General features: G+C 35.6%; 1 protein-coding gene across 1 annotated transcript; it reads right to left on the reverse strand.

The window, feature by feature from the left end:
* Window positions 1–235: 235 nt before the first annotated feature.
* Window positions 236–12,539, reverse strand: LOC149947382 (cholecystokinin receptor-like). Its single transcript, XM_090171619.1, has 6 exons — window positions 12,186–12,539; window positions 11,933–12,133; window positions 11,683–11,865; window positions 10,322–10,476; window positions 2,529–2,868; window positions 236–706 (listed from the first exon to the last, which is right to left on the reverse strand). The coding sequence occupies exons 1-6, from the start codon at window positions 12,511–12,513 to the stop codon at window positions 666–668; spliced, it is 1,248 nt and encodes a 415-aa protein (XP_090027745.1). The 5' UTR covers window positions 12,514–12,539; the 3' UTR covers window positions 236–665.
* Window positions 12,540–24,736: the final 12,197 nt, after the last annotated feature.

Genomic DNA, 24,736 nt, shown 5'->3' on the forward strand with positions numbered 1-24,736 from the left:
TTGATCTTCCAAAAATAAGCGGGAGCCTGAAAATGTATGTTTTTCGAGCTAATAACACGAGCAATTTAGGAATGTGAATACGTATTTCGTAAGAAATAAACACCCTTTTTCATTTTTTTTCAAATACGTTTCTCGACAAGTATAGTGTAAGAAAACTCTACGAATGACTAATTGGTGTTATTTTCCACCAATTAAGCGTTGTCTTAAAGAGCAAAGGAAGATATAAGTCGAACGCATTAGTCAAGTTTTTATCTCGGTTCCGTTAGGAATAGTCTCCCCCGCGGAGAAAAATGGTCCTTTATAATTGCCCCATTTCAAAGATAGCTCTCTGGCTTATTAAGATAATAAATAGCCTTTCTTTCCGTTTTTCTGAACGCCCGAAAATGGAGGTAAATTTAGACAGATTTTAATCTTGGGAAGTACTCGAAGCACGCGATGGAACTGTTGCCCACGAAAAATCTTTATCTTTCTTCAGCTTCCACAATCTCCCCGGCAGCGCTGAATACTTCGTCTCGGCTTTTATTTATAGCTAGGACAAACTTCTCCAACTTTTCATCCTCTCACGTTTTCTTCTCGGGACTGGGAGGAATTGGCGTCGCTATGTTTCCGTCTGACTCTCCCGCTGACTGGTAGGTGGCGCTGCTGAACCGCTAGTTGACCTAAGGCTAGACGGTGGCGTCTTTGTATCTGTCACTTTGCGAGGTCTCTGAAATAGAAGGAACCATTAATTTGGTCTCTCGCAATTTTCGCTGGTGCCGAAAGAAGGCTTATGGTAGGTCCGCTTCGTAGGTACAGGGATTTACGTAATCCTCTTAATAGTGGAATAATAAACGCCTTTCATAAACACGTGGTTATACGGGGAAGTCAAACCGAGGGTCTTGAATGTTTGTACGTGACATTCGCTCCAACCCCGCGAACTTATTCGCGAGACAAAGATCAAAACTGATTTTGAGAATTTAATCCGGAGCCGATGTATATCCTAGGCTTTTTCGTTATATTTATTTGGATAAGTTTATGTTAGTTGGCTTGGAGAAATATTAATGGGGTAGAAATGAGACGTATAGAAGTTCGGGCGAAGCCCACTAGGCTAAAGGGGTTTTCAAAAAGAAGTAATTAGGTTTCTAGATTTTTGTCAAATATAGCTTCGGGAAAAGCTCCATCTTAAATTTAAACTCACAAATATTTATTAGTAGAAACAGTTAAAGTCGCATCATTTACAGTCCCATAGAAAACCAAATTGTAACCCGGCCACCTGAATTAAAGGCTTTAAAAGTTGTTCGATGACCTAGGCCTAGGGTGGTACCTTTGGTATTAGCCTAGCTGATTATTACAATTTAGACACTTTGCTCACATTAAAGTGTCCTTGTATGCTCCAGGCATGGATACAATAATAATAACAAATAATAAAAATCACCACCCTAGGCCCAAGTCAGCTAGCGACTTATTTATAATAGAGGCTTCATTATAACACCTTCAAGGAAATATCCAAGAAGTAATATTTCCGAGAGCCAGGACCTACAAGTTACTGTTTCTATAGTGCTTGTTGAAATAATGAAAAAATTTCACTTAAGTACGGTGTTTTCTTTTAACCAGGTACATATTAAGGCTTAGCAAAAACACGACGTTCTGTTTACAGGTGAAAAGTTTCCATTTTTTTAACAAGCACTATACATGTATAGACCGTGACTTGCAGGTCCTGCCTCTCGGAAATATTACTTCTTGGCAATTTCGTTGAAGATGTTTTATTGAAGCGCCTATTAGAGTAAATATTTAAATTTGGTACATTCATGTAGTATAAATTTTTTCAACCTCCATCCAATTAAAAATAAAAAAAATTATCTGCTCTTGAAAGGTGCCGCCACCATCTCGACGCAACAAGAGCCGAGGTTTCTTTTTACATATCTTGCTTGGCGATCGTCCGCATTACTTACCGCTGCGGGGAATGTAAATAAAACCACTTTTTCACATTTACTTTGGTTAAGGCTTAAGCTCGAAACTAGCTATTCAAATTCGTTCATAATATTATTTGAAACAAATAAATTTTGATATCTTAAGCTATAGAAAAAAACTCGAAGAAGTAGAAATGAACGTTTTGTGAAAACAAATCTTTAAAAGTCTCTTTTCATTTAGTTTTTCACAATGTGCTTATCTTCACTTCTCTTTAAATGGGAAATACTAAAATGTTTTATTTGTTTTGTTCGTTAGTCTATATATCCGTTTGTTTTTAAAAGGTTTTAAATAGTAACTTTCATGATTAATTACTGGTAAGAGACGCATCCCAATAAATAATAAGCCGTTGCGAAATTGCGAAATAATTCGTAATAAAGCCTGTCGAAATAATTATCGTCAGTTTCTATAAGGAATGAAATAATCAAGGAAGAGCCCAGGGGAGAGAAATATAATTCTGGGAATGCGACAGATTTTCTAGCAATATTTTCCGAGGCTGCGTAACGTATTTCCACTCGAACCATTTGTAACAGAGTTTATGAAGATGTCCGCGATAATTGACGGATTGCAAGCTCTCTTACCAAAATCATTTCCGGTGGCGGCGACGCGGCTGCTGTAAACGCTAGTGAGGGTGGCTGAGAAGGTTGAATCGCGAGTGCAAGCGCGTTTCGATTTGGTCCGATGGCATCCCATGATAGTTAGAAAGCCCTGCCGGAATTTGGAGTGTAGGAAACAGTAGGTAATGGGGTTGCAGCACGAACTCATGTAAGCCAATAAGTGAATGGCTGAAATGAAGGTCGGACTGAGGTTGCGGTACACGGCGAACGGATCAAACAGGATCCAAGTGTTCATGACGTACAGCGGCGTCCAGCACACGAAGAATTCCACGACCAGGATGAACAGCAGCCTAATCACTCGCACCTGCGTGAGATACGAAATAATTACAATTAGTACGGCACCTCTGGTTTCGTACCAGGGCCGCCGAGAGCGGGCCCGGGCCCCGTTAAAATATAAAGTCAGGGCCCCAAAGAGAGCGTTTACTATTGGAGGTAGCTATACTCTTTCTGAGATAAATGAGGGTGAAGTATACGTCGATTGTTTAAACCCGGGCCCCTAGCCCTGCACGGGCCCCGGTAATATGTACCGGCATCCCCCCTCTCTTGTCGGGCCTGTTCCGTACGTCTCATTAACCGTTGCATCAACGAATGATTGATTCATATTTGCCAATACTGAGTATGTATAGTGGCTAATGCGTTCCGTAACTCTGTTTCTAATCAATTTCGTTAATTAGAGAAATTATAATAATATCAAAAGTCAAAATTAAGAGCATTTAGCCTTTTATTTCCATTTCAGAAAAATAATGAATATCTCCCAATAAAAATAAATTGAATAGTTCAGTTATTTAGACCAAAATAGTGACTACCATATAATAAATCATACCTTAGAGGATTTTAGACTTCAAAGAATTTCGATTTTCAACGCAAAGGATCTATTATATATCTTCAAAATAAAAAATTTCATAAACTACTAAGACTTCGGGGAATTATTTTTCCAAAAAAAACTCGAATGTTAGAATCACGTCTTTCGGAAAAGGTACTATGACACGTTTCTTTTAGATTCAGCAGAACGGGGTAGGTACATTTGTTCGAATTTCAATCGTCCGAACGGTGGAACAAATGTTCGAATTTCATTCGTCCGAACCGCCGAAATAACAAATGTTTCAATTGTTCGAATTGGACAACTTGTTTGTTTCATTCGTCCGAATCGGTAGCATCACTTGTCCGAATTCTGTCGCTAAATTAGTATTTCTTATTGCTGTTTTTGGTGGGAATTGCGTTGAATGTTGTGGATATTTTAGGTTAAGTTAGGTTAGGTTCACGTTAATGTTACTATTTTCTTATATTAACAATATTTAAAAAAAAAACAATTCCTAATGTTCTAAAAACAGACAAACGATTATTCGAACAAATGAAATTCGCCAGTAAAGTAAACATAAATTGAACGACTAAATCACCAACAAAAGTTGTGATAAATTTTTAAATACGTTTTCGGGAATAACATTAACATTATTATATCACGTAAGAATATATATATATATATATATATATATATATATATATATATATATATATATATATATATATATATATATATAATATTATATATATATATATATTATCAGGAAACTATAGAGGTATACACTTGCAATGTCTAAGGTTCCATTGGGACGGTGATACGAAAGCGCGTCGAGAAAAAGGCGGGGCTTAACTACGTCAAGTGTAAGACGTAACACGACATTTCAAATTCATTGGCTCGAGGTTTGACGCGAAAAGAATGCGTCGTCATGGTAACAAATAGGCGATTTTCCCGTGCAAAAAAGGCTTATAAAACGATGGATTTAAAAACCTCAATTTGTTATCGTATACTTAATATTTTGAAGTAATTATAACGTTCTTCGCGAAAGAAGTGTAGTGATACCTAATTTCAGGTATTTGTATGTTTATAAAAGAGATAATCAGGTAAGCTAATAATATAATAACCATGACTAGGCTTAATGACGAGTTTTCGTCGAATTAGGGTAGCGAGGCGCGCGAGTTTTTCTCGTGAGTTTTCCCGCTTTAAGACACGCCCATTTCTACGAGCTTCATCACGGCCGTAAAAATCTTCCTTAGACATTCCAAGTGTATACCTATATTGTTTCCTGATATTATATATATTGAAGTTAATAGTGAAACACATGTCACGGAAAAGTAAACTGAAACATAAACACGACGCGTAAGTTAATTAAAAAAGTATTTATCTTTTCTGTCGGAACATATTTTACGTTCACCGTCAGCCAATAGGCAGTCCGCATTGCTGTGACGTACGTTAGGTCTAACCTTCCTGATGAACGTCAGGTGTGTGCCCTGGTGTCCGGCGTTTCCGCCATGTTGGAAATAGACCGATCTATTTCATTACGTTTTGCTCTATATTTCATAAACTGTGTATTATACAGGTGTGTTTGGTTTTCTATCGTATAGAGTGATAAGTGTCCTACAAGGCAACATGCACATGTAAAAATTTTCTGTTACTTAAAGGGCCCCACCGGTGTTTGAAAAACGTCAGGGCGGATTTACCATGTGGTAGTTAATATGATCAATCATATTCTCGGAACCAAGCGCGTGAAACTGGTTAAATTCAAACGCTTGTGTTTCGTTTTAACCTCAAGTTATAAATTTTTCCACATTTTACTACTTATTAAAATTATAGATTTCTGATAACATTTTTTGCTGGAAATTCAAAGCCGCAAAAACATCAGTATGGTACAATATATTCCTTTGTTATTGATCTAACAAGGAGAGTACCCGAGGTGTTTATTGCCGATTTTGTTGAAAGTCGGGCGTAATGTAGACCCATATGTGATATGAAATTTCCCAAAAGGAGACGTTGCACTACCTATTCGATTTGCCATGGCAACCGAAAATGTTTTGACCACTTAAAATAAAAAAATCTCCATTTAAAAAAGCATGGGATTTTCTCGGTTTTTTTTTAATTTGAAAATCACGAAATGGGAATTTGAACCACATTTAGGTAATTTCCATCCAGTTTGGGTAAATTGGAACATTTTTGGGGTAAATTTGTAACACTTTTTGGGTAAAATAAGGAAAAAATCTTATTTTTGTTTTAAGTGGTCAAAAACATTTTCGGTTGCCATGGCAAATTGAATGGGTAGTGCAACGTCTCCTTTCGGGAAATTTCATATATCATATACACCCGACTTTGAACAAAATCGGCTATAAGGCTATAAACACCTCGGGTACTCAACGGGGGCGCATTCGGGAAAAAATGTAGCTCCTCTCTTGAAAACGTTTCTTTTTCTCTTTCTCCTCCTGCGCAGCCGCGAAAGACGTCTCTGGAGTTCGTGTTTTCGACAGATCGAATTAGAGGGGGCTTTTAGTTTACTTACACTTGTCTGTCGTTTCTTTTTTCTTTTTAAATATTCCCAAACGTTACATTGAAGTAAAAGTCGCTCAATTTTAAATTAGATAAACCAGCAATTTTCAATTTCAGTTTAATTTAATTTTATATCCTTACACTTTTCATTATTTTTGTAATCTATTATATTATATTGTATTATATTATATTTAATTTAATTATGGAACGACGAACCGTGGTTCGAAACGTCTTTATAATAAAAAAAATATCTAAAGATCCGTAGGCCCCGCGAGGGTGCGGGACATGAAATTTTAACTAAATAGGGGGCCCTCTCGTTTTAAGTATTAATTTATAAATAAATTTATTAATTAATCTTCAATTATTGGTAAATATGTAGAAATCTGGCACGTACCCCCAATATTTTCGGAGGACTTGTGCTCAACCTCACATATCTGCGGGGGGGGGGGGGCAAAATTTGTCGTTACGCCACTGAAAGTATCTTGTTTTAAAATTTTGATCAGCTTCTTAAACAGTCAAACTAAAAGGTCTAAGCCTGGGACAAAAAAATTATACAAAAAAAATCGTCTTTATTCTGTATTCATTAATGTTCATGAATATTTCGACGTATTAGGTGACTAGCTAAAATAGAGAAGGGACAGAGGATATTTTCGAGGGGGCAGCGGGGGCAAATCGCAATTTCATTTGAGGGAGTACGTTTTTTTTAGGAGGCAGGCTACGGGCCTGATCACGATTAAAATGATTTCAAATAGATCTGCCATGGATCCACTATAATAGAGAAAGCTATCAATACCTCAAAATTGTTATTAGCAAAATTTATACTTACAAAAATATCAATTATTTCTTGAACAATATATTTCGTTTGCTTTTTTTTGATTTCATAACGGCCACAATTTATATTTGTCGTTGTTTTTCTTATCGCGACCAGTTAGAAGAAAATCCGAAAAAGGAGTGTATTTTTTTCATTTCTCAACTTTCCTAGGTCTTCACAATAAAAAACGAGTTTTTCTCTAAATTTCAATACATGGTTAGCGTATGCGGAAGTAAATCTTACTGTCAGGTGACTTAAGCTAGAGTTATAATAAAACCCATCACACCTGATAATAGATATTAAGCGCGGTGTGCCGTTATTCCTTACTGAATAAACAAGTGAAACCAAATAAAACTCCAGCGACGTCACTCGCGTTTGCGCAGTGAGATAAATTTTTATACTCGATTCTCACGACAAAAAGGAGAGCGACGACTTGTTGCCTGACATCCAGTGACGTGTTTTTAGGGGGAAACGGGGTATCTTTCCCCGTTTTTTTTAACGGGAGTCTTTGTTTTTTTTTTCTATGAAAAGAGGCTGTATGCGCCAACCTATATAAGAGATTTTTCTAGGAACCTTGTCGGCTACTCTCCTTGTAAGTAAGTTACTATCATAGCATAACTAAAGGCTTCAATTGTGTTAACCATAAATCGTTAGTAGCGAAGCTCAAATTTTAAAATGAGGTATTCGAGGTCCACGCACCGTTTAAGGGCTATTTACCAGAAACATCTTATCACACTGCCAGCTAACATCCAACCATTTATATGTTAGTGAACTGCGAAATTTATCAGGTAAAATACATCCGATAGTGGTAAAAGTCTTAAAGGTAATATAACCTCAACGCATTCTTTATAGAAGACCCCTAACAATTTGAGCAAGAATTTACTAACTAGCGCCAGAAATATCTAAAGCCATATGATGGAGAGTCCAATATTGGAAGTGGGTGTTTCATAACAAATACTGAAAGTTCTATTTCCTTTAAAGTAGTCGTTTTTGTATCTAGGACGTTTAACTGTAAAGGACGGTTTTATTTCAGACGTTTAAAACTGAAGTACATGTACGTGTATGTCTTGTTGCCAAACACGACACTCTGTAGGTCACTTTCGTCGGTGCCAATGACTCGGTGTTGAGATCAACTTTATGGATCCACCAACCGTAATAATTTTTTGCCTCCAGAGACACATGCCGTCTTAGAGAACCGAAGCTGTGACATGGAGTTTCTATGTATCCATGCACGTTCTAGACTTATCGGACACACTCGCTATATTCTAAAAGAAATCTAAAAGACGTGTCGGAAATATTAAATATATGAATTTTACTCGATGGTGTTCATCTAACCTAAGAAAAATAATGAACATCAGTAATTTAAAGCATTAACTGATAATTTTTATCGTCGTTATTTGCTTTTAAATTTGAAACAATCAAAATTTATATTAACAAATAGAAAAATGAATTTGAATCAATTTGTTGATAAATAGCAAAATACAAACAAATTGAGTCGACATATTCACTTAGTAGATAAAAAGGACCACATTTCCGTTGGTAACGGTAACGCTCGGATGATTACGATGAAATACAACAAATTATGTAATTATGTGACATATGTTGATAAATTGATAATGATGAAAGAAAAAAAAACAATTTTACCACACAAATCCTACAAATAAGCGAAATTTGTAAGACAGCCCTTTATAACCATTATTGTAGTTTTTATACCATCCCTAGTATGTAATACACTCTTTATAAAGGCTCTCTTATCTATGTACTAAAAATCAACATTCTAGGAAAATAGCATTACCCAAAATATCATAGCATAGCATAGAATAGTCAACACCCTATATAACCAACTTGCGGTGTCCTAAATAGCACGCTGAAAGTATCCAACGCCCTGTAGTCTGTAGAGGACCATGGATACAGTTCGTAGAGGTTTCAAAGGTTGTAGGTCAAATATTTAGAGACAGTTGGCGCTTGTATACTTAATCTTGAATTGGTACCACATTCAAATATCACAATAGTGCGTACGCGTGCTAAGGGGACCCGCGAATTGGCTAGAAATCTCACATGAAATTCAATTTTCCTTATGTAACTGTAAACGTAGTTAATAAATGATCAGTATACTAAATTTAATTTTCAACCAAATCGGTCCTAATTTAAAAAGGTATGTAGATTTATAGTCGAAAATTGCCAAAGATCACTGAAATGGGCCAATTACCAACTTCAAAGGCTGAGTAACTTATGCTAACGCATTAACTTAACGCCGACGCTAAAGTCAATAGAGTTAAAAAATAGAGCATTCGTTGCTAAAATAGTGAACTAAGTGCTATAGAGCGTCGCGCAGTGTTTAATTGGTACCATTCGCGATAATCCCCTTTTAATCCATAAACGAGCCATAGCGTAGTTAGAATTGTTTAATTAGAATTAGTAATAGTATTAATTTTAGTGTGATCATTAGTTCATAATAGCAGTATTCCATTAATAAAAGTGTTCATTGATTTATCTGAATCCGTTGTCATATTTAATAATATTTAAGGCCTACAATTAACCGTCATAAATAGCTAATCAGAGTGTATAATTCGTTAGGCCATTTTTAATATTTCTTTAATTATTTTGCTGACGGTATCGACTGAGTTGGCTGGGGTGGAATTATTGGACCCCAACCATAAAATCGTCAAAGAAATTTGAGGGGAACTAGAAATTCATTTTTATAGTACTTTTGGTTTCTCATTTGAGTTTGAAATATTTCGTGCCTTTCGAAAAACGAATCTTTTGGGCAGCGAAATGTTGAGGCCATGAGCCACAAAGATTCTCTCTATAGCTGCGATAAATTTCTCGCATCGAGGTAATTTACAATTATAATAATTTGGGGAGTTATTAATATAATTTTTTAAAGCTCTCACAATATCAAATATATTTTTTCAATTCGTTCAATTTTCAATTACTCTATGACAAAGTTCTATGCCAAGATCTTTTAATTTGAAATACAAACCAGAACGAACCGAATCAACTGAGCAAAAATATAGTTGTCCCTGGGTTTTCAGAATTTTGTGGGTCGAGCTTAATTGAACTATAACATAGTCCCCAAATGGGGGTCTATAGTTTACAGACACTCGTAAAGTTCTAACATAATTTTATGTTATTCTAATAATTTGTTATTTTGATAATATTTAATTTTTTATCATATTTACAATTAATAATTATAATAGCTTTATAATTACTATTAATTATTTTTAATGTAATTAATACATAAATCTTAATTCATAACATAATAACTGGTGGTTATTATTTATATAAAAAATTTTAAACTTAATTTATTTAATTTAAATTTATAAATATTTAATTAATAAAACTTCGAAGAGGCATATGTCAACAGAGGGGGCCACGAATTGTATATCAAAAAGTAGTAGATCACGTCACCACATCCCAATGCTATATTTGTGTGTTTTCCGTTTTTTTATCCATCATTGATATAACGGTATATTCACATATCAAAACGAAATTGGTTTCCAAGTTTGCCAAAAAACGCTGACTTTTTGTGAAAGAACGAAAATCAGTTTCCGTTGCGGAAACTCACGCGTGTATACTTTGACGTCGAAAGGACGTAATTTTCTATATACATGTAGGGCCAAATTTTACCTTAGCATCTTCGCTTTTCTTGGCGTGTTCTTCAATTTGATTCTTTCTGAGGACCTGAATGCCTCCTTTCACCAGCTCCGATTGGTCCACCGGCGTAAGAACCGGAGACACTCCGTTGATAGCTAATTTCATATTCATCAGGTCAGATTGCGTTTCTGAAATCAATTCGAGTTGGTTTATAAAAAAGTTAACAGCTTCGTCCATCAGTTCTAGCCTACAGATTCAACTAACAAATCTGACCTACTGTACTTAAAATACCTACAAATTGCCCTGATATTCTGCAGCACACTTTGTCGGCCACTATCAAGCTGCGGGGATTTTTAAGGCCCCCAGTAAATATATACGGTTGTTACTTCGGTTTCCCCTTTCCATAAAAATTTGTAGAGGGTAACGACTCCCTGGTAACGTTAATCGTTAGTGTAGTATCGAGTGGTTGGCTCGTTTGGAATTAATGGTTTGCCACCACCCTCCTACGTATTGACTTGGGCCTAAGCTGGTACCTTGGGTATTAGCCTAAAGCTGATTATTTTAACAACGAGCCAAGTAGTTGCTCAAAGTTTTTTTTTATCACAATAAGATCTTAAGTAAATATACATTTTCTGTTTCCGGTTTTCAACCGAACAGTTATCAAAAACTAATTAAGATATAGCACGCTTTAAAAACTGTATTACAAAGACCATACATGCATATTTCCGACAGTTGTGTGTCTGTCGCGCTATAGGCTTCCACACCCTTTGCTTTAAAGCTCCCAAACTTTGCACAGTTGTTCTCAAATTAAGCTATTAATATGATCACTGACCCAACCTGAGGTCCTCTAGCATCTGTAGTTTTGTTCCACCTAGGAGCAACAAACACAAGGAGTACGCAGCTAGCCTTGAAACATGCTTACGCCGTGTTGTGTACAAATTTCTTTGGACGAACCTTTATGCTGAACGTTTTACGGAAAGGGGGAAGACTATTTCCGAATTTTCCCCTTCTGACGGCAGCCGGCGATAATGCGTCTAACCAATGAAAAATGTACGTAAGAAAATGCATGACTTTTGACGTTTTGCGTTATCCTTGTGTGGGGTGCGGTGTTTGTTGCTCGTAGGCCTAGGATGGTTTAAAAATGCACAATCTTAGTAAACAATCCGATATATATATATATTTATATATATATATCATATATATTCACACGAACTCTCTATAATGTATTTTTAAAATACATTTTTTAAGTTCGAATACATGAAAATGTAAAACCATCTTATAAACCCTTGAATTTGCAATAGACATTTTATTTGTATTTCGCCGTATCTTTAGTAATATCAGTATTCTCTCATAAAGGCCTAAGTTTTAAATCATAAGAGACGCGTATACTTTACTTCTTTTGGAGTGATGTTCCATTTTAATGCCTATAGACAATGTTCGTATTATCAAAGCGTACACGACAGTCATCACTAGCATGGGAATCATCAGGAGAACGACATCCAGGTACAAGTTGAACGCTCTCTCGGACGATATGTCTGGCCACGCTTCTCTGCATTTGTGGTTTCCCAGCATTTGACCTATACGTCAAGAATAATACACGTGATTAACGGTTTGCGAGGTAGCTCCGAGTGAAAATCGAGTTACCACGCGTCTTAGTGGGTATTAGTTTGCTGAGTAGCGCTATTGGCATCATGGTGAAGAGGGAGCCAGTCCAGATCAACGCGATGATTCTGTAAGCGTGCGATATCGTTTGCCACGTTCTGGAATGCAGCGGCCGGCAAATGGCGAAGAATCTCTCCAACGATATGGACACCAACGTCCATACGCTGACGGACACTGAAACGGCTAAGGAAGGCTGTTATTGTAACGGAACGTTGGATGTTCCGAATAGACTTACCTTGAGCGTAAGGGATCATTTTGCACATGAACTCTCCAAAAACGAAATCTCGGAGCAAACTTCCGACGAGGGTGAAGGGCATGCAGAACACTCCCAAAAGAAGATCGCTTACCGCCAAATTGAGCAGGAAAACGTTGGTCACCGTTCTCATCCTTTTATTTCGAGCCAAGGTCATGATGACCAGTAAATTTCCAACCACTGTGAAAAAGAAGATGATTCCGTACAGAATAATTCTGATGACGTTCGCCGAGGACCACATTTGAGGAATCTCTTTGAGAGTGAGGTTCGACGATGTCGTGGAAAAGTTGAGGCCCAGGGCTGTTGACATATTCGATGAACTACTCAGTTCATTCATTTTCGATGTATTTTTTTCGCTCGTCGTTGGCTTCGATTCACTCTTTCATTTTGAAAATCATTTTAAGGTAACCTAAAACACGAAATAAAGTTAATTTATAACTGGAAAAAATCATTTGAAATTTTCCACTTAAATAATTAACCACAAAATCTGATCCTGGTCTAAAGTTTGAGAATTTTTAACATTTTTCTTCGACGCCGACGAGCGTCTTTGTTGAACGTTCAATCGATCATTTTCAAAGAAAAAGTGCTATACAAAATTTGTCCTCCAGTAATTAGGACTAGTCACCGTTTCTTTTGATTCTGTCCAGGCCCGGACACTGGAGAGGAGTTTTCTAAAGAAACCTCCGCGTCATTAAAATTTTATCTTCTAATTAGAGGAACCCACTCCCCCCATCTGCTACAGGAAGTTTAGAAATTTCCTAGCTTCAAGTTTTTCACTTGATCAAAATCTTTACGATGTAAGAACGTTGAAACCGAGTACTTTATACTGATAAAAGGAAAACATTTAAAAGCACAATTAGATAAAATATATATTACTTTAAAACAAGTGGTAATTAAGAAGAAGTAGAGGAGTACTTCGGTTGAAACACAAAACCATTCAATATTTTTACCGCTCACAAGCGACAGCAAATTTGGAAATTATTCGAAAGAAAATATCTTAAATCCTTCAAAAATTAGGTAATATATAATATATATAATATATATAATATATAAAAATAATATATTATATATTATAAATTATACATTATAAATTATACATTATATATTATATATAGACGGTAAAATAAATGGGGGTGGAATTTTAAACCGTCATTGCCACTTAAAAACTGGACACTAGCCAGGGAGGGAACACCGGATTGGTTGGTATTGGAGCATGCGCAGAGAAAATTTTTTAACTGTCGCCGAGTAACAAATATCTAAATCGTGATTCTTTGTAGAGCACGTGGCGCCATCTAAGTTATATTTCGGGAATAAAAGCTAGACAAAATGGTTGTTTAACTGTAAATTTACATATGCCGGGAGTAGTGGCTCACTCCTGTAATCCCAGGCGTCCGGGAGGCAGAGTTTGTGGATGGCCGTGTGAGGACGACCACCAATCCCCCAACGGGTGGTCGGAATACTTCCGCCACGGGTGTCCCCACCCCTGTCCCCACGTATCCCCCGTTGGCGTGGCCGTTACACATATCTCGCCCTGATTAATCAAATGGACGAGAGGACTGAATTGTCCCACACGTCACAATCGAATTAAAAAAAAAATAAATAAATTTACATATAACTTGAATTCTTTAAATTAAAATACAAATTATTAACTGAGATCAATCGTAATAGACGTGAAAAATGGTTGAAATGACTTCAGTGACAATTGAAGTTGCGAAGCGGGGAGGCTGGCAGCCATGCTGTCACGAAACGTTTCTCCTTTTTTCGTATCCCCAAATTCAAAAACCCTTCAGAGGCTGGGAAGCCGTTGGAATTTATTTTACCGTCTATTATATATTATATATTATATATTATATGTTATATATTATATATTATATATTATATGTTATATATTATACATTATATATTATATGTTATATATTATATATTATATGTTATATATTATATATTATATATTATATATTATCAACATTAGCCTAAGTAACGAAGTAAGTTCGGGAACTGTTAAGGCCACATTAACCTTAACCCTTGTTTTGGCACGCTTAATATCTCAAATATTACGAGTATCCATTCCAAAATTTTAGTCGCTTTGAAAATGTGTTTCTGAAATACATACTCCGAGGATTTAAGCAAAGAAATTAAACTAATAGATTATGATGATATTTGATTAAATAAAAATTATCATCTGTAAAGCAACGTTAATAAGATATTTAACGGTTAGTTTGTCCAAGCGATTATAAATCAACTAAAATAAAGAAAAAACTAAAAATTTATGAAGTTAGTTTTTACTTTATTTTTGTATTATTATTATTGCTTTTGTTACTACTACTATTTAAAATAATATTATTATTCATTTTATTGGATTTTACGATCTCGTAAACTATAAAATAAATAATAATATTATAAATAGTGGTACTATTTAGTTAACCCATATAAAGAAAAGATATATTACAGTATATTCTACAAAAGCTGCGATTGAAATTTGGTTGAAAAAGACGCTCCGTATATTTTCACAAACCAGCTTAACAAAGATCCCTTCTTTGGCGGTGAAAACACACAGCCAATCGGAGTCACCCTCATGAGAAAATGATTAAATGAGTGGGTTTCGCGGTATTAAAGAAACTCCCATTATAACTCAAGATTATATAATATTATTGCATTAGACGTTTTAATAACATGTGTCTGAACTTATTGCTTTATTGTCATTTCACTACAAAAAATTTAGGTCAAAGCGAGTTTAAACTTGTCGGTTTTAATTTTAATTTGGTTTGTAAAGTAAAATTGTAATATAACGTTTTTACTAATACTTAATTAGCTTTTGTCGTCCCTTCATTCCTCTATGAATACATTTGACCTTATTGCTTTTCTCCAACGTTTCTTTATTTTAAGGTGTAGCTTTTTTTAGCTCTAATTAATATAATTTAAAGCCATCGTCCTTCAAATATATCAGAGCCGCAAGATCAAATTTCCCCGACCAGCCGTGAAATGATTAGCATGCTAATTACGGTCTTCTATACTAATATCACGAATGTCGCGTAAAGTTTTCTAAATTATTGAACATACGACGCGTTTAGGAGCACCAACTTTAACTTTCTCCCCACTATAAAAAAGCGACCAGGTGGCGTTTGAGACGGAGACTGAGTTAATTTTTTCCATTCCCACCTTCCAGCCGCTGCGGCTACGTATAGACCTCCTCGCGTTAACCACCTTGGCTCGTTCAAATGCATACGAAAGTACATTCGATATTTCCTTAATCATTTTGGCCTCTAGTTATAGAGGGATTGAGGCTGTTATTTTAACTCTTGACGTTATCGGCGGTGGTGGTAGTGGTCGTGGGGAATACACCGCGGCGCTAGCTCTGAACGTGACTCCGCGAAATGTCGATTGCTCATCAACGGCACTGTACCGAATCTTTTTTGTTGATCAAAGGAGGTTTTATCTCCCCCCGAATGAAACTCTGACGTAAAAGTCCCCGCGAAACGGTCAATTTTCTTCGGTGGCGCTTGCGAATGGTTTAATTGATATGGCGTTTGATCGGTATTAGTTCCCTCTATCTAACTATACCAGTGCCAAACCTTTGTTGTTGATCAATTAGGGTATTTTCGTCCCCCGAATAACACCCTGACGTAAAGGTCCTTGCGAAAGGGTCAACTCTCTTCGGTGGCGCGTGCGAATGATTTAATTGATACGGCGCGGCGGTCGATCGGTATAAGTTCCCTCTATTTAACTATATCAGTGCCAAACCTTTGTTGTTGATTAAAGTTTTTTTTTTGCCCCCGAATAAAAATTTGACTCAAAAGTCCCCGAGAAACAGTAAATTTTTTTGAAAAAATCTCTCAAGCGCGATACCCGTTTGGGTCCTCAGGGACCCGTAAATTTGGGGCCTTGATTTCTCAGCGACCACTGAGGCCACAATTACGATAATAAAGGGCAGTAGTTAGGCTGTGTCATCTTGTTACATTTATATTCACATTTTCGGCTTTTGTAAATACATTTATTCCGAGAATTGGAACAAGTGGGAGAACACGTAAGTTGAGAATGAGAAAAGAAACGTATTCTACAATAATATATTATTTAGAGGAGAGAGAGCTGCAAGCCAGAGGAGGGTTTATTTCCATTGTCTATGCGGAGGATCTCTTTACGTTACACGAACGTAATTCCCTTCCCCTTCCATGCTCTCATGGTTGCGCTTTTGAAACGGAAAAGGAACCAACCACCAGTGGCGTCGCTAGGGTTTAAATTTCTTACTAACGGAAGAATATTTTTCAAAGGAAACTTTCGATAATGTTGGATTTTCAATCTTTGTCACGTCCGCCGTACGTATAAGAATAACCGGAAACCCGCCTACTCGCGCGGAGAGATTTGGAAGGAGCCAAGTACCTACCAATCCTCGTCTTAAAAATATCTTACCAAATAATAGAGAAGTTAATCGTTATGATCGAAAATGCCTGGGCTATCGCATGTACAAATACTTTACGGTAGTTTATTTAAAGCTATTTTCTCGGACGTTCGTGGAAACTTCTAGATACCTTTACTTAATCTGGTTCGCATCATTCTCAGCACGATGAATGGAAGGTTTTTTCGGGAAACGATCGGTTTTTGTTATACGAAGATTTACTGGGTGTTTCCCAAGCCTTCGCCGGTCTACGCTGTTCCGCTGGCACCGCCACAAGTCCATTTAAGTCGACTTCGACATCCTGTATTGCGGGAAACACGTAGCTCCATTAAAAGTAGCAAAGTGAGCGCTATAAACTGAAATCGATAAGGTGGCCGAATTTAAGACAAAGTATACGAACACTCTTTCAATAGCTATATAATGACCGAAATTACAGAGCGAGGTTTGTCGGAGACATTTTCGCGTGAAGAACAACTAGTTTTCAAGGTTGTTCTTTCAATGCATCGGCTGTTGTTCATCCCCTTGCCACTTTGCGAAGACATTTTACGCTATGGTTTTCAACTAACCGTGTAGAAGAAGTCTCGGTTATTTGGGTTCATAAACTATTTCCGTTCTATTCACTGTGAAAAATAATGGTATAAAAATGGTATATTAAGGGTATGAAAAAAAAATAATATACCATTAGGGGTTGAAATACAACACGTAGATGGTTTAAAAAGGGTTTAGATATTTTCAGCGACACTTTAGGGTTTTAAAAAAGACCCCCTTGTCCGTTCACGGGTTGAAATAGTATCCATATCCAATATGGTACGGAAATGGTCTGTATCTAACACCTTTAGGGGAATGTTTAAGCTTTGAAGAAATCTTTTAAATGTATATTGTTTTCAGCACTTAAATGTTCTCAAAAGTTAATTTGTAAAGGTCCTAGATACGAATACCATATGTGGTAGTTACATTTACCATATATGGTAGATACGAATACCATATGTGGTAGTTACATTTACCATATGTGGTAGATACGAATACCATATACGGTATAAATTTAAACCAGCAAAAAAACCCTTAAGGGTCTTAAACGAAACCAATGATGGAGTCATTTTTGGACAAATCTGACCAAACCTTTAGTGGTTGAAAAACACACCATTATTTTTAACAGTGTTTGTTTGTCCTTTTTATCTCAAAATCTAAGGTTAGAAACGCGATTATAGTGATACCAGGAAACTATCCATGTATACACTTGAAATGTGTAAGGATCCATTGTTACCGTGTTCCGAATGCTGCCCGAGAAATAGGCGGGGCTTAAGCTATGTCGAATGTATGTATTCAATGAGAATATTGTAAAGAATTATCGAATATGTACAATAAAGGTGGTTTCATTGGAAATACCAATGTTTCACGGATATACGAAGCGATGAAAAAACAAGCTCGTCATTAGAGTTTTGTACGTAAATGTAAGAAGCATATTTTTATTCATACAATAATTAATTGAGGCCTACTAGTCGAGGTCTGGCTTACTTTACGGCGTATCTTGAAGCAAGGGCTAGAGGCGCAACTAACGATCTTGGTTTGCCAAGGTACTACGTGTAGAACACTCTTCGCAATCACCACTTGCATCCGTTTCGAGTGACCCTCCACCAAGCTCTACACGAAGTAGATACGGAACGACGAAATGATTTCTGTAATTGACCATTGATCATATCTGATGAGAACCCAAATTTCCTCAGTCAACTTCTGGTGACCGACTAGTGTTCCTCCGCGAGAGATGGGCCTTCAACAGACAATATAACCACTTCTGGAGTGACGACAATCCTCACTGGGGCTTCTCTAATCATCACCAACAACAACATAGATTAAATGTTTGGGCAGGTTTACTCGGGGATCAATTTATCGGCCCATTTTTTCTTCCAAATCATATTAATGGACCAAATTACTCGGAGCTTTCGCCGAACGAAGTGGCAGGTGCGTTAGATGACGTTCCGCTGGCCACTTACAGACTCTTACGGTACCAACATGACGGTACGCCACTCCATCAACCTCGAGGGGCGGTGGAGCATCTGAGCAACGAGTACCCTCAGCGTTCAATTGGTTGAAACGGTCCCGTTCAATGGCCTCCGAGGTCTCCAGATCTAACGCCGATGGACTTTTACTTATTGAGTTTCATCAAAGAACGAGTTTACGAGACTCCTATTGCGAGCATCGAAGATTTACGACAACGAATCATTGCAGTCTTCGGACTTCTCACTCCCGCACGCTCGTTTCGAGAGATGGTCCATCGTGCCGAAACTGTACATTTTTGTGCATTTGGATGAATAAAAATATTCTTTTATTTAAAAACAAATTAACCATTTAAGGCATTTCTTACATTTACGTACAAAACTCTAAAAACTATTGCCTCCTATGTCAAAACTTGTTTTAATCATCGCCTCGTATCTCCGTGAACAATTTGCATTTTTCACTGAAATCCACTTTACTTTTTCGATAATTCTCTACAACGTTCTCACTGAAGGTTTGCTTATAGCATTTTCCCGCCAAAAAAAAATAATTTTTATAATAATCCAGTGCAAAGCGAAGATCGTAGTAGATCCTGGTTCATTTGGGGGGGGGGGGGGAAAGTGGTGGCGTTGAAGTCCAGTACGACACCCTTCCTTCATATCAGAGCAGCAGCCATGTTTTCTTGGTCCACACAATTTTTATCTTCAGAGAGCCTCTGGTCTTCAACAATAGCCTTTTGTTCATTTGTGAGATGAGTAAAAATATAAATAAGTGATTTGCCACGGCCATAAAACCACTTTTTTTTACGTCAAAGAAAATTCATTGTTCATTTATAACGGAGCCACAATTTTCAAGCTTGTGACCAAACAAAAGCGTGTTAAATTTCCCAAAACGTTTTCGGTTCAATTTTATACATATTTATATAGTACCAGATTCTCAATACATAATCTATAGTTATACACAATATACTCTTTCAAAAATGGGTGGAATTTTAAATTTAAATTTTAAATTATGATAAAAGAGCGTGTTTCGTCGATATTATACGTTTCAATATCTATGAATTTCCACGAATTTCCAGATTATTTTTTCTCACTTTTTGTTATCATACTTATAAAATTTAATAAAACGAATTTTTATTAAAAGTACTTAGAAAAGCAATGTAATATTCATTATCGAGCCACTCGTGTACTTAAGAGTATTATACACGCTAAAAAAGGTTGGGTTAAATTTAACCCAAATTGGGTCAATAATACCCAAAACTTTGGGTCCGTATTTCTCCAGTCCAAAAATTTGGGCAAATGTTAAACAACCCAATTTGAGCAAAATAATTACCCAACCTTGGGTCAAACCTTGCTTACCCAAGTAGTTGGGCAAATGAAAACAACCCAATTTGAGCAAAAATAATTACCCAACCTGGGTCAAACCTTGCTTACCCAAGTAGTTGGGCAAATGAAAACAACCCAAAAATTTGGGTATTTAGGAAAATTCCCAAATTAATGGGCTAAAATAACCCAATTTAATGGGCAATTATATTTGCCCAAACACTTTGGTAAAATATAAAAATTGGCCAAAATCTACATTTAACCCAAATAATTTATTAATGGCCTTTGCCGAATAAAACAGACTAATTGGGTTACTTTTAAACCATATTCAATGGGAATGAACTACTCAGCAATTAGGTATATTTATCTGTTTCGATAAAATAAGTTTTAACTTTTCCAAAAATCTGTTATATATTAACTGGTAAAGGTCAAATTTTACCATTTTCACTCATCCTATCCACAACTTCAAGATAAAAACCAAATTTTTTTGGAAAATCAGGTAATTTCTCTGATTTAGAAATCTGGTAAAGGTCAAAATTCCACACATCCTATCCATAATTTCAAGAAGAAAAACTAAAAATGTTTTAAAAATTAGCTATATTTCTCTGATTCGCTAAAATATGTTGTAATTTTTCCAGAAATGTGTTATATATTTACTCGTCAAGCTCCAAATTGCACCAATTACACTCATACTATCCAAAATACAGAATCACATTTCTGTTTAGAAAAAATATAAGTTTTGCCTTTCCCTCAAATTTTTGGGTTGCCATATGCACGAATGTTTGGTTCGTCAATACTAAGTTTCAAAAGCATTTTTCAAGTAGATGCTTATAGTACGAAACTCGTTTAGTAATTTATTGCCTGTAAACTGAACACATAAATGACTATTGGTGATATACAATATAGAAATTGCTTATTGCTGTCATTAATTTTGAGAACTTCCAACCAGTTCACATTTTGTTAAACAAATGGACCTAACTAAAACTTAACCAATGTTTGGAAGTAAAAAACATGTTAACACAATAAACAAACCAGGCCTAAACTTATTACGTATAGGAAATGCATCAAATTTAGTTAAGAACATAATGCAATGTTTTAAAATATCTAAGTTCATACTGCTTATAACTTAAAGAAGAATAATTTAAAATTACAATTTAATTACGTCTGTTATTTTACTGCCGACAGCTCAGTTTATGGTTGTTTTGTGGGCCTAAAAACTCAAACGATCCTGGAAAATTCTAGAATTAAAAAAAAAGGGTTCCTAACATTTGCCATAAGAATTTTAGTTTCGACTATTTAGCGCGTAAACGTTAAATGAGCCAATAATAACCCAACATTCAAACAATCAGAAAGTTTAGCACCCGAAATTATGCCGTGTTACTAGTTTTTGGGTACATTTAACCCAAGTTGGGCAATAAGAGAAATCAGGCAAATAACCCAAACACATAACCCTTTTCAAAATAACCCAAAAGTTTTAGAACAACCCAAAATGGGTTAAAATTAACTCAAATTGGGTCGAAATAAATTTTACCCAATATATTTAACCCAACCTTTTTTAGCGTGTATAGAAGACGAACATTTTCTCTCGATGTATCCCTTTGAAAGGTTGGTAGGCAGCAAGTACATAACGGATATGTCCGTGACTAAGGGGGCTCTTTCACGGTGACCGGATTATTAGAGTACTCGAGCTAGATATCTATAACATCTTAGCTTTATGGCTGATGACTGGCCGCATCGTTATCACCTTGGAAGACTGAGGTCTAGAGGGAAAGGGGGATCAGTGATCACTTGGGGAAAATGGGAAGGGTTACGCCCTCTATTGGTGATCTCTGCCTCAGATTACATAATTAAAATTGACTTAATATAAAACATTTATAACACCTGGAACCTTTCAAAAAGTTGAACAAGACATAAATAGATTTTATGCCAGCTTCGCGTAATATTCTTGTTATAATTTAATTAAAATCCATCGATGTCTAACACGTATATTTTTAAAATTGGAGTGGATGACAAATCACTTCGTTTTGACGATTAAAATATAATTTTTGTTCGCGTCAAAGCCATTTTAGGTCGTTGTTACGACTGCTCGCGTAAATTAAATTTCAACTCGCGATAATGGCCTACACTGAGAGAAAAAACTGTAGAATTTACAGAAATATTTTACAGCACCCGTTCTGTATTTTTTTAATACAGTACTGTACTGTTTAAATTACTATATTCAAGAAATATTTACAGTATAAATTACAAGACGTTTTTAGGTATTTAAAATGCAGGGGCTTAATGTAGTATTTATCGTTGAATAATAATATATACATACATTTTCAGTATATATTCCAATTTGTTTTACAGTATAAATTACAGGATGTTTTTAGGTATTTAAAATACAAGGGCTTCATGTTGAATTGTAATATATACATACATTTTCAGTACATATTACTATTTGTTTATAGTAAAAATTAGAGGTTTGTTTCAGATATTTGTAATAAAGGACAGCCATGTAGTTTCTATGGTAGAAATGTTATATACGTACATATTTGCTCAATACATATTACTATGTATTTACAGTAAAAAATGAAGACGTTTTAAGGTATTTAAAATACAGGTAGATCCTGTAGTTATTGTGGTCGAAGTTGAATTGCTACCAAACAGTAATAATCCATAAAAATTCATTATTTGTTGTAAATCAACTAATATGAAGAAAAGATTTTTAGTGACATCTCGTAAAAGCACCAATGGAGTCATTTTTGTAATTATCCATCAAATTAAAACAAATTAATGTTTATACATTTAAATGCAAATTCATCGCGTTAGTGTTTGTGGTTTGAACTAAGTTTAATACGTGTCTGGATTCCGAGCCAAGGAATTGCAGTACTATGTTGTGCACGTGTTTATGCCTCTTGCTTTGGACTCTCGTTCTGCTGGAACTTATTGGTATATATATATTTAGCAAATGTGTTGAATATTTTTTTACAATTAAAGTACTTTATTGGTTAAAAATTAATTACGGAAATGTTTAGTGTACATAAAATTATTTTAAAAAAGGGTAGTAAGAATAAATCAAATATATAAATGTAAATTCCGTAAAATTTACAGGCGTGTTAGAAATTTTAATTTTTATTTCAGTTGTATACAATACAATGATTCTGGTTGAAAATTTAACAATGAGATATTTGTATAAATTATAGGAATCTCAAGTAAAAGATATTTGCGAAACTTTCTGTAAAAAAATACAGAACAGGAGTTCCATGTAATTTCTACCCAATATTTTTCTCTCAGTGTAGGTGAACTTCTTTTAATACCAATTGCTTCTTTAGGGATTTTTATTGCCAAATACGATAAAAAAATTTAATGAAAATGCAAAGGAAAAATCATCCGTTTACTTTCCTATTTTTTTTTTTTGCATTAATGGGTTCCGAATTTTGTAAAGGTCCTGGCCCGAGTATAGAAATTCAAACTATAAAATGAATTGACGCTAAACACGTACTAATCGAATATCCAGTGGCGTGAAGTACCCGTTGAGGGGGGGGGGATTTTAATTAAACTTTTTGCTACTGCTAAAAAACCTCATTGATCGAGATGTTGACGCTTTTATGCGGCTTGTTAATGACGTATCTACGCGAGGGCGCAGCTGCGAGCTGTCAAATAGCGCCAGCTTCCGATCGCGTGGGCCCAAGTACGCGCCGTCTCTATTGACAAATCACTTGGCAGAACCAATATTTTGTCTTTATGAGGTTCGGCTTTGACCGATATACCTTAGATTAATATTTTTTCACTCACTTATCAATCAGAAACGGTTATGTTGACAGACCCATGACCGTTATTACGGGTCCACAGACCTACAATTTTACGGACCAACTTTGCATTTTTTAACTCCAAACATAATTTCTTCTCGCGTTCTTTTAGTATAATAGTTCCTTTTGGATCTTAGTGTTTTGGTCTATTGAAATTTGGCGACAAATGTAATAAATACCGAAGTTAATTTTTATCTATGTCATCTCTGGAAATAAGTTGAAGATGGTCATTAAACTAAATAAAGTGAATGTCAAATTCCATTTTAAAGAGTTTTCTTGACGTTTTCTATCGGTTCCGACCAAAGACTACAATAAACACTTCTATCAGGGACAAGGGAATATTATTTAGTCTTTGCTTTATCTAGAGCTAGAGATTAAAATTTTTGTACGTAGCAGATAATTTCATTTCAAACAAAAACAAACACAGCGTTAACAAGCTATCTCATGATCGAAAATGGCTATACTTAGCAGACGATCGTGATATGTTTCTATAAGCATTAAGGTAAGTTATTTTAATTAAATATTTAAATATAGTTTAGATTTTTGAATTTGGTTTGTATATTGTATGCAATAGAATTGGATTATGGTTTCTCTACTCGAAATTACATCAGTGCGCAACATGGACAAAAATAAATATAAAATAAGCCTTCTATACATCTGCCATAATGTATAACGGGTACCCGACGACAAAATACTTGTGTTTCCACATGTTTAGGCAACACAATTTCCGAATCGCAATTACTCGACAACAGGCGGAGAGGTTCCCAGGTTTGATATAGGTCACTTTTTAATGATAAGAAATTTATTACAAATTTAAACAGTAAAAATTATAATTTTCAAGTAAGGATTAAAAAATTCACCAGTTTCAATAATGTAAAGGTAATTTCCAATACAACCAGTACAGCCAACTTCACACCTTACCAGAATAAAGCGTGGACTATTTGTAGGGCAGTATTTTATTTCAAACTGAGTCTCTGAAACGGAAAATAGATCAATATTTTAAGTAACTACCACCTAACGCCACTGCAATATCGT

Source organism: Leiobunum rupestre, chromosome 4 (assembly GCF_980474605.1).
Source record: "Leiobunum rupestre chromosome 4, qqLeiRupe1.1.hap1, whole genome shotgun sequence".
Taxonomy (NCBI): domain Eukaryota; kingdom Metazoa; phylum Arthropoda; class Arachnida; order Opiliones; family Sclerosomatidae; genus Leiobunum; species Leiobunum rupestre.

What these genes read in the sequence shown, in the direction of transcription:
- LOC149947382 (XM_090171619.1), bottom strand. Translation starts at nt 12,513, where the DNA reads ATGTCAACAGCCCTGGGCCTCAACTTTTCCACGACATCGTCGAACCTC. An exon ending in AATGATCCCTTACGCTCAAG is followed by an intron (nt 12,134 to 12,185) that starts GTAAGTCTATTC and finishes AGCCTTCCTTAG; the next exon opens with CCGTTTCAGTGTCCGTCAGC. An exon ending in AATACCCACTAAGACGCGTG is followed by an intron (nt 11,866 to 11,932) that starts GTAACTCGATTT and finishes CTTGACGTATAG; the next exon opens with GTCAAATGCTGGGAAACCAC.